Source organism: Protopterus annectens, chromosome 1.part0, assembly GCF_019279795.1.
Source record: "Protopterus annectens isolate FY-2018-M chromosome 1.part0, PAN1.0, whole genome shotgun sequence".
Classification (NCBI taxonomy): Eukaryota; Metazoa; Chordata; order Ceratodontiformes; family Protopteridae; genus Protopterus; species Protopterus annectens.
In genome coordinates this window covers 1,268,096,440-1,268,113,053 of record NC_056725.1, presented here as the reverse complement: position 1 = coordinate 1,268,113,053, position 16,614 = coordinate 1,268,096,440, and the positions used below count along the sequence as shown (strand labels likewise).

The 16,614-nt window shown below is 38.8% G+C and overlaps 1 protein-coding gene across 2 annotated transcripts in view; it reads left to right on the top strand.

Annotated features, from left to right (window-relative positions):
• Window positions 1-16,614, top strand: part of CEP162 (centrosomal protein 162) — a 2,095,315-nt gene that overhangs the window by 1,207,033 nt on the left and 871,668 nt on the right. For both annotated transcript variants that reach the window (XM_044066152.1, XM_044066151.1), the window contains one exon: window positions 12,061-12,224. In XM_044066152.1, coding sequence (XP_043922087.1) covers window positions 12,061-12,224 — 164 coding nt within the window. The remainder of the gene's footprint in view (window positions 1-12,060; window positions 12,225-16,614) is intronic.

Sequence of the window (16,614 nt, the reverse complement as noted above, 5' to 3'; positions counted from 1 at the left end):
TGAAGTCAGTCATTTTGTCCTTATATTGTGGTATCATTCTGGGTGAAGGCAAGATGCTACTCAGGGCTAGGGTCATACCTGCCTGGGCCAAATGATCAGAGAGCTCTTCCATGTCTCTTTTCATGTAGTCCAGGGAGGTATGTCTCAAGTCATTCACTCCAACATGGACAATGACAGAGTCATATTTGTACTTGTTGTGGAGTGACTTGAGTGCATGCATTATGTGGCAGATTCTGGCTCCCGACAGGCAGCTGACTGTAATTTTCTCCTTGTTGAACCTGGTGAGTGGGACATCAGTGTGCCGGACTGTAGAATCACCTATGACTAAAGTGTTAGGTACGTTGTCTTGCCTTAGGGGCTGTTGCTGGGTGGCACACTGGTGTTGTGAACTATGTGACACTTTGGTTGTGATTGGTGTTTGTTTGCGTTTCAGCTTCAGAGGTCCTTGTTGCGTGGGAGGGTTTCAGTTAAGGGCCTCTGCATATGTGGATTTAGTGTTGTAATATGTGGGTGTTGGTGGTGTGGGTTTTGAAGGGCTATATGTTGCTTGAGGGGTAGTGTGGGTGTTAACCTTCTCCTCTTGACTGTCTATCTCAATCTTGGGTGGAGAGAGCTTTGCTTCCATTTTGGCTATGTAAGTGCATCTCTCACAGGTTGTAGTGTTGGATGGTAGGAGGAGAGGGTTGTCTGTGTACATGAGGCAATTGCTGCATTGTCCCAGTATGCCCAGATTCACCAGGTGGACAGGAGATATCACCGGAAGCTGAGCCTTGGACATGCTTGGTTTGGTGCTTTTTTTTTTTTTTTGTAAAGTACAGGAGCTGTTTTCCCTAACCTTAGCAAGGTACTTTGCAGTTATAGGCTGTTTAGTGCCTACTATTAATTTCTCCTTATTAACAAGGAGAGTTGAATGCTTGTATCAGTTTAAGGCTTCCTAGTGCTTTCCAGCAGGTATTAGAGCAAGTGCTAATCACAGGGATGCTTAAAGGTAAGATGAAAAAAAAATGCACACGGCAGTGTGCACTAGAGAAGTTAGATGTGAAAGTAGGTAACTTAAGTTTTACCTGTTTAAAAAGTTAAGGTTTAGTGGAGAGTTACTATTTTTAAAACAGTAAGATAGATTGAAAGGGGTGGTCACTTTTGTATTCTGGTACTATGGAATACAGTAGGATGGCCAATAAATGTAAATAGTTGAAGGGAGGGATTTCAAAACTGATGATTTTGTGATTACTCACACAAGCCAGTGAAAGTAGAGAGGAAATGAGATATATGGTCAGATTAACGTAAGAGGCAGGCAACTAGAAAGACAGTGGTATTTAACAAGACAACTGTAACTGGGTGGGAGGGCAGGAAATTTCTGCCTGACTCAGAAGAGACAGAGCTGAGGTCTCTTTTGAAGTTTTAATATGCTGTTAAAGCAGAATGCAAGTAAAACACAAGGTAAAGAAAACAAACCACAGTATTCAAAATATAAAAAGGCAATAAAGTAATACAAAAAATAAAAGCAAACTAACCTTTCCTTCATAGCAAAGTGTAGCAGAGTCTGGATGAGCCTTTCTGGTAAAGCCTTCTCCAGTGAGAGATATTTTGCTCACTTCACATAAATCTTCTGCAGAAAAATTTTACAGAAGCAAGTGGAAAAGGTTTGTCATGTGGGCTATGGGCAATAATGTTGATCCTTTTACAGCTCCACTTCATTTTGGAATTTCTAGCTAAACTTTTTAACGAAGGTGCTGCTGCAGCTACTGTAAGTGTTCATTTACCTGCAATTTCTAATTGTCATGTAGGGGAGAACGGTTTTCCTATCATGTCCCTTAAGCTTTGTAGGAGTTTTTTTAAAAGGAGTTTTGTTGCTGAAACTATCTTACAAAAGTCCTTCTCCCCCTTGGGATTTGAATCTTGCATTGTCTCATATGATTCATTCTCCATTTGAGCCCTCAGCAAATTGTGATTTAAAATTTTTGGCTTGGAAAACAATTTTTCTGGTGGCTATTACTTCAACAAGAAGGGTATTTGAATTACAAGTATTGTCTATAAAGCCACCCTACTTGCTATTTCATAAAGACAGAGTTTCATTATGAACTAACCCTTTTTTTCTGCCTGAAGTAGCCTCTGAAACTAATCTCAGTCAATCCATTGAACTGCCAGTTTTTTCCCCAATTTCCAAAACAAAGGAGAATATCTGTTACACTTCTTAGATGTTCACAGACAGTTGCGTTTTTACTTGCATAAAACAAAGGATTTCAGAAAAACGGATCAGTTTCCTTTTCTGAAACAAGAAATGGCTTGCTAGTTTCTTAGTTACCTTGTCAAAATGGGTTTCGGATTGTATCACTTTTATTTATAAAACCCAAAATAAAGAATTGCCTAAACCAGTCAAAGCACATTCTACTAGAGCTGTGGTTACTTCTTTAGCATTTCTGGCCAGAGAATCTTTAGGCAGTATTTGTGCAGCAGCCACATGGTCAACCATCCATACTTTTATTACTCATTACAAAGTGGATTTGGCCTCAAGGGTAGAGCTTCTTTTGGATCAATGGTTCTGAGGAATATTCTGCCTTGAGCCTCACAAGATTCAGGCTGGTAGGGACCCTGTCCCATATGTGAGAATAAAGGAGAGATTGACAACAACATGTAAAGAAGTTATGTACTTACCATAATGTTCCATGTGTGTTGTCCATCTCCTCCTTTATTCTCAACTCTACCACCAGCCCCCTTCGTAGACTCTTGGAAGAACAGGTGTTACAAAATGAGACCTTTGAGGACTTCTTATTTGAAGTGTTTCTTTAAGTACTTTGAATAGTGTTACTTATGTCTTCCTTTATATAACCACTTGCTCCATTATTGGGCAAACAAGATCTGAGGTAATGGGAAAGTGTATTGTGGAAAGGGTAGAATCCCCAAGGGTTTAGTTGGAGGCCATGAGCTTCTGCATAAGGCCGAGATGGATCCAATGGATCGGATCCGACCCAAATGTGAGAATAAAGGCAGAGATGGCCAACACGCATGGAGCGTTACATTACCAGATCGAATGTTTAGGTTATCGAACACTTAAACATCGAATTGGTAATATCGAAAGCAAAAAAACATGAATGGATGATTTAACGCAGGGAAATAATCCCCTTGGCCGTTAGCCATATTTTGCCGTTTTGCCATTTTGTCTACAGTAGAGTGATCTCAGAGTTGGTATATTTAGTTAGGGGGGGGTGTGAAACCCCCACTTTGTTTGGGCTTAAAGTTTTTTTTTTGTGGTCAGTGGAAGACTTTCCCTACGCCATTCGCGGTTTGTAGTTTTGGTATAACCAGTTTGACGTTTAGGTGTTCGATAACTTAAACATTCAATCTAGTAATATAGACCCTGGTAAATACATTTTTTTTTAAACTGTTTGTTCTGTTGAGACTCGTATTACTACAGATTTTCATTATCAAGCTGAGAAATATAATTTCTTCAAAGCATACTGAGTCTGCTCCGTTGCTTCTGCTCATTGTGGGCTTTACCTTGTACATCAATGGAATGTCACCAGGGAAATTCTGAGGAGATGCTCAAACCACCTTAACTGATTTCCCCCAACACATAGAAGTTGTTGCACTAAACTCTTGTTGAGGTCCTCACTCTGTCAAAAAGATGTAGCATATTTACCCTGCAAAGTAAGTGCATTTCTGCTTGCACATATGCTTGATCTCATTGCTTTGATCACTACCCATAGCAGCTAGGGCAGGCTGTGGGAGATTAGAATGCTTATTCTGTACAAGAGAAAATGGTTGGAGATGTAAAGAATACTTCTCCTTAAATTTGGCAAGTTGGAAGGGAGGATATTTTAAAATGTACTGATCACTTTTTAGAAGCACACTTATTTTGCAGTTATTCAAATTTATTTGTTACTGCTTGTGTTAAAGTTGAAAGTGGATCAGCAAAAATGAACATTGTGATGTGCTGTTTGCTTTTTAGTTTCACTGTTTACTTAATATTGCATGTGTGATTACAGAGCAAAATGGTGTCATGGCAGATATTGGGCAACAATTTACATACAGATGCATGGCATTGTGGATAAGCAAAAACAACTTACCTATTTAAAGGCAACTTCTTACTTATATTGTGGCTTTATCACAACATGATGTTGTGTTTCAGTGTGAGGTGTTCTAGCTTCAAAGGTTAATTGATGGCTTTCAGTCTAGGAAGTAAGAAACTGCTGCTGATATATTTAGTATGGAAATAGAGTAGCCTATGCATTAATTTTGATGGTCAGAGAGTCATAGATCAGTTCTAGGCTAGCATCCTGTGCAGTCCATTTTAAGCCTAGCCAGTTTCCCTTTTATGCTTGAATTTACATATCCCATTTAGTGTTAGATTGGCCTTACCCATCCCATGGGCGATAATTATATATTACCCCAATGAGAAAAACTGGGATTATACTATCGATAATTTTTGGGGACCTATGGAAAGGATAATACATTTAGGAGCTGCCTGTGTCCACTAGTTGTACAGGAGGCAGGTCTGGGGGTAAATTTTCTGTTTCCCATCCATAGATTCAAGTTGTGTTTGAATATGGACAGGGATGAGCTTTGTTTTATGTGGATGGGGAGTCTGTTCTGGAACAGTGGTATCCTTTGCGAGATATGCCTGTCCCTCCAAACCATTCTGTTGATGTTACAGAAGAGGTTTAATTCCCTAGACCAAGTATTTCTGATACCATTTGACTTGCTAATGTGCAGTAAATCCATCGGTTTTGGGCCAGAGGGCGCCTTGTACGCTCACCTCTTAGTAGTCTGTAGGATACCTAGTATAGTGACAGGGCTTCAAGTCAGTCCATGTAGGACATGTTGTTTAGCTCTTGTATCTTTTAGAAAGGTATCTCTGTGAGCATTCCAGTTATTGAATGTGTCTGATGAGATATATGTCAAAAGGGACAGTATAGTCAATGACTGGTCTAATGAAGGCTGAGTAAAGGGGGACAATGACATCCCTAGAACACAATACCTTAGTTCCTAAGTTCTCAAATCTGCAACAAATGTGTCAACTCTTAGGGGAGTATTTTCAGTACGGTAGTTCTGTGGCATAGATGAGTTCCCAAAGGTACAGTAATGCATTTTTTTTCGCATCCTGTTTCAGTTCATGATTTTGGCACTGTTTTTTATTTGGGACAAATTTTGCAGGATAGCGAAGTCTTTTGGGCATTCAACAACTGTTCCTAGTTTGCAATCATCTGCAAACGTAGTCAGAGCACTTTGGTATTGGCTTTTACTCCAGATAAGTAAATGCCAAATGGGAGTGGTTCTAGTACTGGACTCCTGAGGGACACCACTGGTGACTGGTCTCTTTGTGCAGGTAGCTTCTTCTCTTTTGATTTCCTACATCCTGTCTGGGAAACAGTTGACAGTCAGGTGGACGACATAGAGATTTATTGCCAGTTTGTTTAGTTTTTCTACTATGCATGACTGGGGGATTGTGTCATAAGCTTTGGCCAGATTGAGGTATGCATTTTGCCTTCATCTGTTGTCTTTGTGACCTTTTCAAAAAGACCCACCAGTCTGAGTAAGCATGACCTGCTCTTGACTAATCCTAACTGAGAAGGGTCCAGTGTTTTGAGTTTCCCTATGTCATTATTGATTAGTTCCATGATCAAGTCTTTCCATGGTGTTCCATGTGAGGCTTATAGGCCTGTAATTGTTTAGGTCTGTGAAAGGTCCTCCCTTAAGCAGGGGAATGACTGTAGCTGTTCTCCATTCACTAGGAACAAATCCTGTATTGAGATTGAACAGTGTTTTTAGGGGTGTGGCTAAATTGTGCTTCCTGCTATTTAAGATGCATCCAGGGATATTGCCAGGACCCATCAATCCAGTATTTTTAGCTTTTGACAGCTCTTTTAGGACTTGGTCTTGTGTGATATTTGGAAGTGAAAAACATTAGGTATATCCTGAGGGACAAATTGAGAGTGCAGAAGGATAAAATTAGAGTTAAATTTATTGTCTAGTAGATTATATCTTCTGCCTCAGTGTAGGTGTCATTGCTGCTTAGCTATTTAGAGATTACAAACATAACTAAAAAGGGCCTTGTGACTGTCTTTGGCTTGGGTAGCTATTTTGGCCTGAAACTTGGCTTTGGTGGATTTTTCTGAGAATACTGAGTTGTTTGTTTATTTCAGTAATGAGAACATTATTCTGGGAATTACTTTTATTTTTTGCCAAAATTCTCTTCAATTTTTGTAAAGCTGGTTGATATTATGGTTCCATCATGTGGATTTGTTTCTAGGTTTTTACCCTGTGCTTATTACTACAGGGAGCAGCTGCATCTATGCAGCTGTTTATTTGTTGATATAGTGGGTGGTGATGCAGGATTCCACATATCCAGTGAACCTAACTGGGTTTGGTGGGGATTTGAAGCGTGCAAATGTATCACTTAGGCGTAGGTAGTTTTCTAAAGATACCTCAGGTGTAAGGGATCTCTGGTTTCATTTTTATTCTAAAGGAGACAGCTTTATAATCAGACCTAACAAGTGATGAAGCTACACAAAGGATGGTGCAACATGCTCCCATATTAATAAGGAAAAGATACAAGATGTTATTTACCATAGCGGGTACTCTGATTGTTCAAGGGAGTTTGTATTGACAAAGTGCAGGAATCTCGGTGGTTATACTCTAGTGGTGGGTATAGGTTTCTTGGTCTATAGTTGGATAGTTTAGATCACCTATGAAAACTGTATTGGGCTTAATACTGAGTGATTCTAGTTCCTGTAGATAGGTGTTGTGGCTTTCTTGTGTCATAGAAGGAGTTCTGTAGCTATGTATTGGACCTTTCTGATGGTTATCATGGCATGATGAAGCTCTAGTGCATCATGTTGCTTTACCAGCCTTGATGTGAGAGTTTTCTAGATGAAAATTGACATACCTGCACCTTTTTCCCCTCCTGTGTAGTATGCTGGTCTAAATGTGTGAAAAACATTTTAGGCCTGCACAATAGTGCTGTCCACCATTTTAAACCACGTCTCTGTCACTACGTAGATGTCAGCATCCTCCTGGGTAAGAATGGCTTGTAGATATTGAAGGTTCTTGATTAGGGTCCTAGCCCTGATAAGTAACACCTTCATATTTTCCTTTGCTTGTTTCATTTTGTGTTTAGTCAATCACTATGGGTCAGTCTTTCGTAACGTTATGGCATGAATTTCCAGCTCAGAAAAGAGTTCAGTGAGGATGTCTTTATCAACAAAATAAAAGGCAAAACCAACATGCTTTTTGCATCAAAACTTGTATAATTGATATTGTTTATGGTAAGAATTTTCTATCAAACTCCAAAGGTTTGTTACATAAACCAGTTTCAGAACACAACCAGTAAATTTTAAAGTTATGTCTCTTTAGGGAATGGCAGTGACTACAAAAGAGTTGTGGGGTATTTTTTCACAGGAGTGACAAATCTCAGGAGATCCAATAGTAATAGAAGAAAATATAAAAGACAATAATGGAGGATTTATAATATTAAGGGGCTACTGGCAAGGGAGGAGGATTACACTGGCATGTATTTATATTCCACTGAAAACTGCTATAATGGAGCTTAAGAAAATTCTAGAAGAAATAGTCAGCTATCAGTAAGGAATATTACTTAATAGGTGTGGACTAGAATTGGCTTCAATAGTGAAAATGTGTCTGGTGGGCCAGAAGGGTAAATATAACAAAGAAGGGTAGATTTGTAAAGAAATTTATGAAAACATTTGGCATGGAAGATGTGAATTCAGTACTTGGAGTTCAGAGTGAATTTACAAATTATTCTCCAAGGTGCAAAAACTGGGCTAGGCTAGACAGATTTTACATTTCACAGGAACATGTGCATACACACCCAATAACTATTTCAGGTCCTGCATCAATAATGATTAAAATAAAAACACAGGGTAATGAAATAAAAATGAGACACTGGTGCTTTCCCACCTATCTGTTGAAAAGAGAGAAATTTAAGGAATGGGGAGTGGAAATTATTCAGGCACTATTAGAGAAGATAAAATTAAAGTGGAATTTAAAAATAGGCTGGAAATAAAAGAAAGGGAGATATGGTTAAAAAGTAACAAGAATTATTTACAGAGACTGATAAGTGTTAAAGTACTGCAAAACAGGGGGGGAATCTCACAGAACAAAAAGAGGAGCAACTGCGGAATGCTAAACAGAAAATAAGGGATTACCTCAATAATATGCAAGATTTGAAAAAATGACTGTTAAGCAAATGTTTTTTGATAATAACCCTAGAGCGCAAAAACTTTTAGCACAAAGACTCGCTACAGAAAATAGATAAAATAGATAGGGCTGTCACCAAGCTTAGGGAGCCTGTAACGAGGAAGATAACAAGGGATCCTGTAGAAGTATTGGAAATATTTCAAAATTATATGAAAGTCTGTATATAGCAGATAAATGTGGAAATCAGGAAAAGGTGCAAATGGAAATGTTTATACAATTAAATATGCCCAGGCTAGAGGTAGAGGAGGCTCAATTACTAACAGCTGGGATAGCAGGAGATGAGATAAACATGGTGATGTGTAAACAATATACAGGAAAGTCCGCAGGAATAGATGGTATTCCTGTGGAGGTTTGGAAACTAGGAGGGAAAAAAAACTGATAAAGATCTGGAAGGTTTCATTTAACAGTATTTTAAGAGGAGGAGAAGTACCAACACCCTGGAAGAAAGTGGTAGTAGCTGTAATATCTAAAGAGGGTAAAGATCCATCAGATCCAGCTTTATTATTGGTCCATTTCAGTACTAAATCTTGATTATAAAGTGCTAATGTCTATAATGGCAAAAAAAAAAAAAAAAAAAAAAACACGGCAAGTGATGACAAAATTGATAGATATGAATCAATGTCATTTTGTGGAAGGGAGACAAACATTTGACAACATTAACAGAAGAGTGATGATCCAGAGGCACGCAGAATTTGAGAAAATACCACTGTTGCTGGTAGGTCTTGATGCAGAGAAAGCATTTGATCGAGTGAGCTGGGACTTTATGAGCAGAGCAATGGAAGCATTTGCATTCCCTGAAAAAATATAAGGTTGATTAGGAGGATATATGAGGGATCAGAGGCGAAAATTAAAGTGAGCGGAATCCTCTCTGATAATCTCTGCTTAAACAGAGGAACTAGGCAGGGGTATCGTCTCTGCCCTTTGTTGTTTGCATTATATTTAAAACCATTGGCAAAGAAAATAAGGGAATCAGAAATTCAAGAATACAGTTGGCATGGTAGTTAGGAGAAGCTGGCTGTATTTGAGGTTGACATTATTTTATACCTGACAAAACCAGAAAGGAACATTACACTGCTGTGGAGCATATTGAGACAATTTCAAACCTTTTCATGATACAAAATTAATGAAGCCAAAACAAAAGCAATAGCAGTAAATTATGTACGCACATACAAATTGGTTTAGAAATATCCATACTTATGGAGACATGATAAAGTGAAGTATATAGGAGTATGGATTAAAAGTGATGCCTATGTGGGAAGAGATAAAACAAAAGATAATATAAAAATTGAGAAAATGGAAGCTCTGTTATATGAATATTGATAGTAAGATACAAACAGTTAAAATGTTTTTAGTCCCTTCAAAACTCCATTGCCAATCATGAGCAGACAAGGTGATCCACTGTGGCAACCCCTAACCGGGAAAAAGCCAAAAGAGAAAGTCTTAAATATAGGTCAGGCATATTTTTATCAACCAGAGGAGAAGTTGTGGATAGCAATTAATAAAGAGTTGAAGGATTTTATCTGGGAGGGAAAGATGGCAAAAGTCAAGTGGGATACACTTGTTCTTCCAATAGAATAGGGTGGATTGGGATTAACCCATTTGAATGGGGTATTTCAGAGCAACACAGTTAAGGCTCCTATAAATAGCACAAGCAGAAAACTATAACTCAGAATGGAAAGAGATGATGAAGAAACAATGGGAAGAGACTGGGATTTTGGATGCAAACCTTTAAGGAGAACAACAATAATCATACAGAATATTATATTCATAAAGTAACAGAAGGTATTCTAAGAACTAAGCCAATGCAGGAATGCAGAAAGGAGATTCTGCCAATAGGAGTGACTGCAATTAGGGATACAGACAATAGGCAAGAGAGGGCAGGAGTATATTGGCAAAAACTGGCAAAGGAACTAAGGTATTGGGAGCAAGTAACTAGACAGGGAAAATAATAGAATGGGAAGATGCTAAGAACTTATGCAGGTTAGAAATTGCCTTCCATATCAAGGATTGATATGAGTACAGGCAAAGAGAAAGAAATAGGGTGGTCCTAAATGAAAGGCCAGCACTGGTACAGTTCTTAGTAGAATCTAGAACAGAAGTGGCCATTAAGAAAGGAATAATTAGTGCAGCATATAAAATATAGCATGACGACTATAAGAATCAATCAGAAAAGGTTAGGAAGAATTGGGAAGAGAGACTGGATAAGCAGTTCACAAAGAAGCAACGAGGGGCTATATGCATCTCTCCCAAATATGCAACAAAATCTAGAAAATTTAGGATCTTTGCCTGAAAGTGTTTACACAGATATCTTTATACCCCAAGCAGGCTGCAAAGAATCTTTCCTCGGGTAGATAGCAAATGTTGGAGATATGACAGGGAAGAAAGGGAAAACTGAGGAGATATTTTCTGGGAGTGTAATGAGTTGGTTGACTTTAAAGATTCCCTGCAGACTGCACTGTCAGTGATGCTGGGTGAGCAAATTGAAGCGGCTAGAAAATGTTTTTGAGCTATGTTACAGAGTTGGAATTGCCTAGGCCTTGCTGAGTCTAATTATGATGGCTGCCAAAACAAAAATAACTAGAAAATGAAAATCAAAGTCTAAACCAACTTTACTAGAAGTAACAAAGATAGTAACAGAGATAAAACAACTGGAACAGAGATCTTTAGGAAAGGGTAGGAGTAAATTACACAGGAAAAAATGGGAAATGTGGGACCACTAAATGCAGAGGAGGAACGATGTTTAAAGAAGGCAGGATCTGCATGAGCTATTATGTGATGGTTGACTGACAGTGAGATGATGTATTAAAAGTGATGTATAATGTTTGCAGCTATAGTTGTGTTGGCACAGTTTGCAAGGTATAATGTTTGCAACTGAAATTATGCAGCTATGATTTATTTTTATTTATATACATTTAAGATTGTGTCACACATGATAATTTAATAAAGATGTTTCTTGTATAAATAAGAGTGACAAATCTCAGGGACTACTTTCTGATATACCTGCATACAAAATGGTAGGAGAGTTGCAAAGGTTTGAGCAGACAGTGCCATGGATTAGAACTTTTCTGTACTATAAAAATGACACAGAAAATGATAAATTGAGACTAGTATAGTTTACTTTACTGAACTAATTGCCTTACCTGCTGCAAGACTGTGTGCCTTTTAATACTTAATTGTTTAAATGGAAAGGCTATGGTACCTTCCCTGACATTGTTTCTTTTAAAGCTACTGAACTCATAACATTTCTGATGTAAAAATATTAGTTTAGCCCTTGTTTTTCGCAAAAAGACCCACCACATTTGAACACATGGTATAACAATGTTCATACATCCATTTGTGCGTTTTTACAAGTAATTATATAATTCACTGACTGTTAATGACTAATCCATTCAGAGCCTGAGGTGCTTTCTTATAATTAGCCATTAATTCACATTTACTGCCCATACAGTTGTGGAAAAGCTGCTTTTAGCATTTTGTAACATACAGCTTTTTCATCTGCCTTTATTTAGTTCATTAAATTTGTATGCTGTCATGTCAGCTTGATGTTTTCACTAATGTAAGCCTTCTTTGACATGTCTATTACTACTTTCTGAATGATATTGTCACTTTCATAGTTTGCTTATGTGGAATTATTCTGTAAAGTTTGACAGTCACTGGTGCAGTAGTTTGTCAAAAGGTATCTCCAAATATAGACATCTGTAAGCTTAGTGTACCCTGGCTGTTACCAGAAAAGGATTTCTATAGAGTAGTAATTTCGTTTTATCATAACTAAGCCACGTACTGTTTATGCTAGGCAGATAGCCACTGTACCCAGTGATATAAAGAAATGTTTTTATCCTTTAGGTGATAAAGCATTTGAGATGAAAATTTTAGAGGAGACATACAAACAAGAAATCAGCCGCCTAAATAAAAGGCTGCAGTGGTATGCTGAAAACCAAGAGCTACTGGATAAAGATGCGACTCGATTAAAAACAGCAACTGCTGAGACAGAAAAGCTTAAACAGCTGGTAAGTACTACAATGGTTGCCTTCTTACATTTATATAGCAAGTAGTAAAATAGTAATCACACACTGTTGACTTCTCCACCAGCATGAATTACAGGTGATGGAAAACATTGATGAATCTGGGTCTAGATCAGAAAGAAAGAAAGAATATGGTCACACTTGCTTGTGGGTAATTAAAAGCTGAGGAATAACAAAGAACAAGTGGTATGGAACGAGTTCAGTAATACATTGAGGGGCACAAAAATAGTGAGGTTAGTGGTGGCATTGATAGACATGTACAGCAAAGATGCATTGCATCTCATTGAAATATGACCAGGGTTTTGGCAAGGAAAAAAAATCCAGATTTCCATGAATTCATTGCAGAAGTGCTTTGGCTTAAGCAGCCTGTAAAATGCTACTGTAAAAAAAATGGTTGCATGAAAGGTTTAATCAAAGAGGTTATATGAAAAGAAGAGGTAGAATAGATATTATTAATTATAACTTATGGAAATATAAATAGGAGCTTTCCCAGAGGTATAGTGGAAGAATAGGGAACACCCATACATAAGTATAATGGACTCGTATTAACTTTAACAAATGATGACGTTAGTGGTGAGGTTGCATTATAATTAAGAAACAATTGGAAATGTGTGGAAACTGGTTATTTGGAAACAGAAGTGTGTGTATCTAATGCCTATTATGGAGCTCAAGGGTCAAACTAGTGTGATTACTGTTTATAGACAACTCAGTGCCTTATCAAGTGAATTAGATATAATATCCAATTTTATATCTAGCACAGCACAACTGTTTAGCATGTTGCCAATAGGAGGTTTCAATTTTTTTGCAGTTTGTAAAGAACAGTTATGCAATCAGTTCACAAATTGTCCTGTTTATAATAAGTTGAGTTGGGGGAATGATCCTATCTTTGGGCCCAAGATGGTACCTGCTCCCATTAACAGTGCCTCATTACAGATTCCAGTCTTTAGATGATGTATGCTTGCATAGGGAGTAGAACGTCTTACTCAAAGCAACTCAATAAAGTGTGAGCAGTGACAGTTTCAAAGTAGTGTTTTTGAATCTCTCATTTAATGGTATCAATATCTTTGGGCTGTAAGTCAGAAAGAATCTTCACTAAACCAAGAGAGATTGTCAGACTCTCATCTCTGTGGGGGCCATTTTCAAACTCCATAATGAACATTTTCTAGGACTCAAAAAAGCCTTGGGCAAATTTGGTTCAAATAGAACACCCAGCAGCAGTAGCAGTAGAGTTAACAGTCTTGTAGGGCTAATATTATTGTGGACCATTTCAGAATGGACACTTGCCCTAAAGCAGAAAACATTTGACATAATCCAGGGTTCAAGATTGCCAGACTGTGACACTTTCAGCAGAACCCCTGAGAGGTTGCTTGACTGTCACACTCTGATGGCCTTTGGGAGTTGCCTGTCCCACCATCTCCCTGAGTGGATGGCCTTATCATAAGGCAAATGGGTAAAGATCATTGTATACTTTACAGAGTGCTGTAATTGTACTCCTAATTCACAAAGTATGGCTGAGTGAAGTGTCTTAACTTTGAAAGCTGTTCATTCATTCATTAGAGGGATATTTAGCTTCCAGCCGCCATCTTTGTGAAAAAGGTAAGTGTTTTATGGCCTTCAGTGATGTAAAACACTGTATTCCTACAGGTTTCTTTTTTTGTAGAATAAAGTTATTGTGTGTTCTTGACATGGATGTAAAGATGTACCTCTTGAGCTTTGCTTTGCTCCACTGTCAAGGTGATTGTCATGGCATTTGTCTTGAACACCTAACAACTTTGTTATAATCTGCAACCTGATTATAGTCCTCTGTATCAAAATCTCTTTCCACACCCACTGAACTACATTCTGTACACTTACCTAACATTTTGTCCCTTCAAAGCAGTGTGGCAAAAAAAGATCTTTAGTTTGCTTTGAAAAAGAGCTATCCAGGAGGTCTACTAAGATGAGATTAGGTCCAGATACTATTCAAGATTCTTTCTGGTTCCAAAGTAGACAAAGGATCTCAGACTCATTCAAGATTTAAGCAGCTTAAATGAATTCAGCCCCAGATATTCTGGATGGTCTTGGTGTAAGCAGTCCTCCCTTGCTTGCTGATTGGAGACTAGATGTACTCATGAAACCTCCAGGATGTTTACTTTCATATTAAAATAGACAAGGAGTCGAAGAGGTTTCTCCATTTTTCTCAGTAGTTACTAGCCAGTGGCATTTTCAGACTTGTCCATTTGGACTCGCCACATCCCCAAGGTGTTTACCAAACACCATATCAAGAGTAGACATTCAGCAAAGGTGACAGGACTCTTTACTTCATACATTTATGTCTTCAGCCATAATGTTAAGCACTGCAGATGTGCAGTTGAAGCCCTTACAGTCTCTGTTTTTATAGGCTGTCTGTTGGAAATGCCTATGCAAGTTTTCTCAACCGCAGGAATGGATTATATCCAGTCAAAAGACAGTGAACCGTTCAGTGGCCATGGTTCTGAAGCAGTTGCATCTGAATGCTCGAAGTCTGCTCTAAGTCTAATGGCTGCCACTATAATCTTAGTCCTTAATGCAAGATCTCATACAAATGTCCTCCAGTGGACACTCAGGACTCAGTGGTGTCAAACCTGTGTCTTTCACTTGTCAGAGATAGGTGTCCAGTCTTTCATTGGTGAATGTGATCCCAGCTTCTCTCTGGACAGTCACTTTCCTCTTTGCCTACCATAACAGTCACCACTGATGCCTCAGTTTTGAGGTGGAGGCACATTGTCAAGCCAAGATATTTTAAGGATTATGGTCACAACTGGAGGCTCCCATACACATCAAAATGATAGAAATGAGAGAGGGACTTCTTACTCTGCAGGCTGTTCAAGACTGTCTTCTCCATAGTGCCTTAGCCATTCACTCAGACATTATGGTCATTGTCTGGTATTTAAACAAGCAGGTGGAACCCATTCATGTTTCCTGTGTTGAGAAGACATGAAAGTGTGGGAATGGGCTGTGCCATAGAAATAGGGTGATGTAGGCTGATCTGATTCAAGCATGGCCCCAGGACTACATTGTTCCAGTTCTCCATTTACTCTGATTGCAAGTTCATTCAGAGAGTGATCGCAAACAACACTGGATTGAGTCTCACAGAGGGTCTATATTACTTCAGCAAAAGATGTATTCTGCGAATGTCTTCATCGATCACCAGTACTAAATCAAATCCACCCAAGTGGGGGACTTTGCCCCCCACCATTGGAGGCTGTGCCCCCCACTTACCCCCTAACTGTATATACCAACTCCGAGATCACAACACAGTGGGAAAAAGGGCAAAGTTGACATGATGGCCAAGTGTTTTCAAACCATTGAAAAAATTCCTCGGTTCACTGAAGTGAATTTTGGCAGTTGGTGATTTATGAAGACGTATTCACAGAATACATCTTTCGCTGAAGTAATATAGACCCCTCATAGCTCCCTTCTGGCCACAGCAAGTTTGCTTTCCCCTGCTGTGACCTCATCTAATGGTGAAGCCCTTATGTCTGATGCCCTTTATTACCCTTCTGTCTCTCTGCTCTCCAGCAAGCCTCAGTCAGACATTCACTCTTTCAGACTGACTTTTTTGTTTCTCCACTTCCACTGTTGGCCAGGAATGCAGTATACCCCCCCAGGTTCACATAATCCTGACTTCTGTCCAGAGGCCTAATATGAAAATAATCTACAGGAGCAAGTGAATTAGGTTTTGTACATGGGCTATGGCTGAAGGCTGAAACCTATTATGTTAAGTTGTCTATCTCGCCTTCATTCTTGCTGGATGGGTTCGGAGCCGACCTCGGCTCCGACTCTGCCACTCTAAAAGCTCGAGAGTTGGTTCCACCAGCTCGAGGCTCCCCTTATATCCCACAATGCTAGGCGGTATTACCCCAGATCTCGTTTGCCGCTACAGCTATCGAGACGTGTTGCTTCACCGGCTTCAGGTTAGTGTAGGAAATAGTTTAAAAAGTTGATTAGAAACCCTTTAATTTAAGTTTTCCATACAGTTTCCCCTTACCTTAAAGGTCTTTGATCCCTTTAGTCTAGTTCTTAACCTTTTTTACCTTAAAAACTTATATGTTCTTCCCTTAGGCCTTTGGGCCCTCCCATCCCCTTGGAGTGTATGTGTTTTCTGTAGGGACTTAATAATACTAAACAGCTAATTTATTTAGTTTAAGTTTCTGTTTTTAGTTTATAGTGTAATCGGTGTGTTTGTGTTTGTGTGTGGTTACACTTGTTCCTTGATATGTCCAAGGATTCGAAGGTCTCAGGCTTCAAGAAGTGTGACTCGTGCTGTCAGAAAATGTCTCTGACAGACGGTCACACTTCTTGTGTGTACTGCCTGGGACCTTTACACCTGCAGGACTCTTGTGCTGTATGCCAC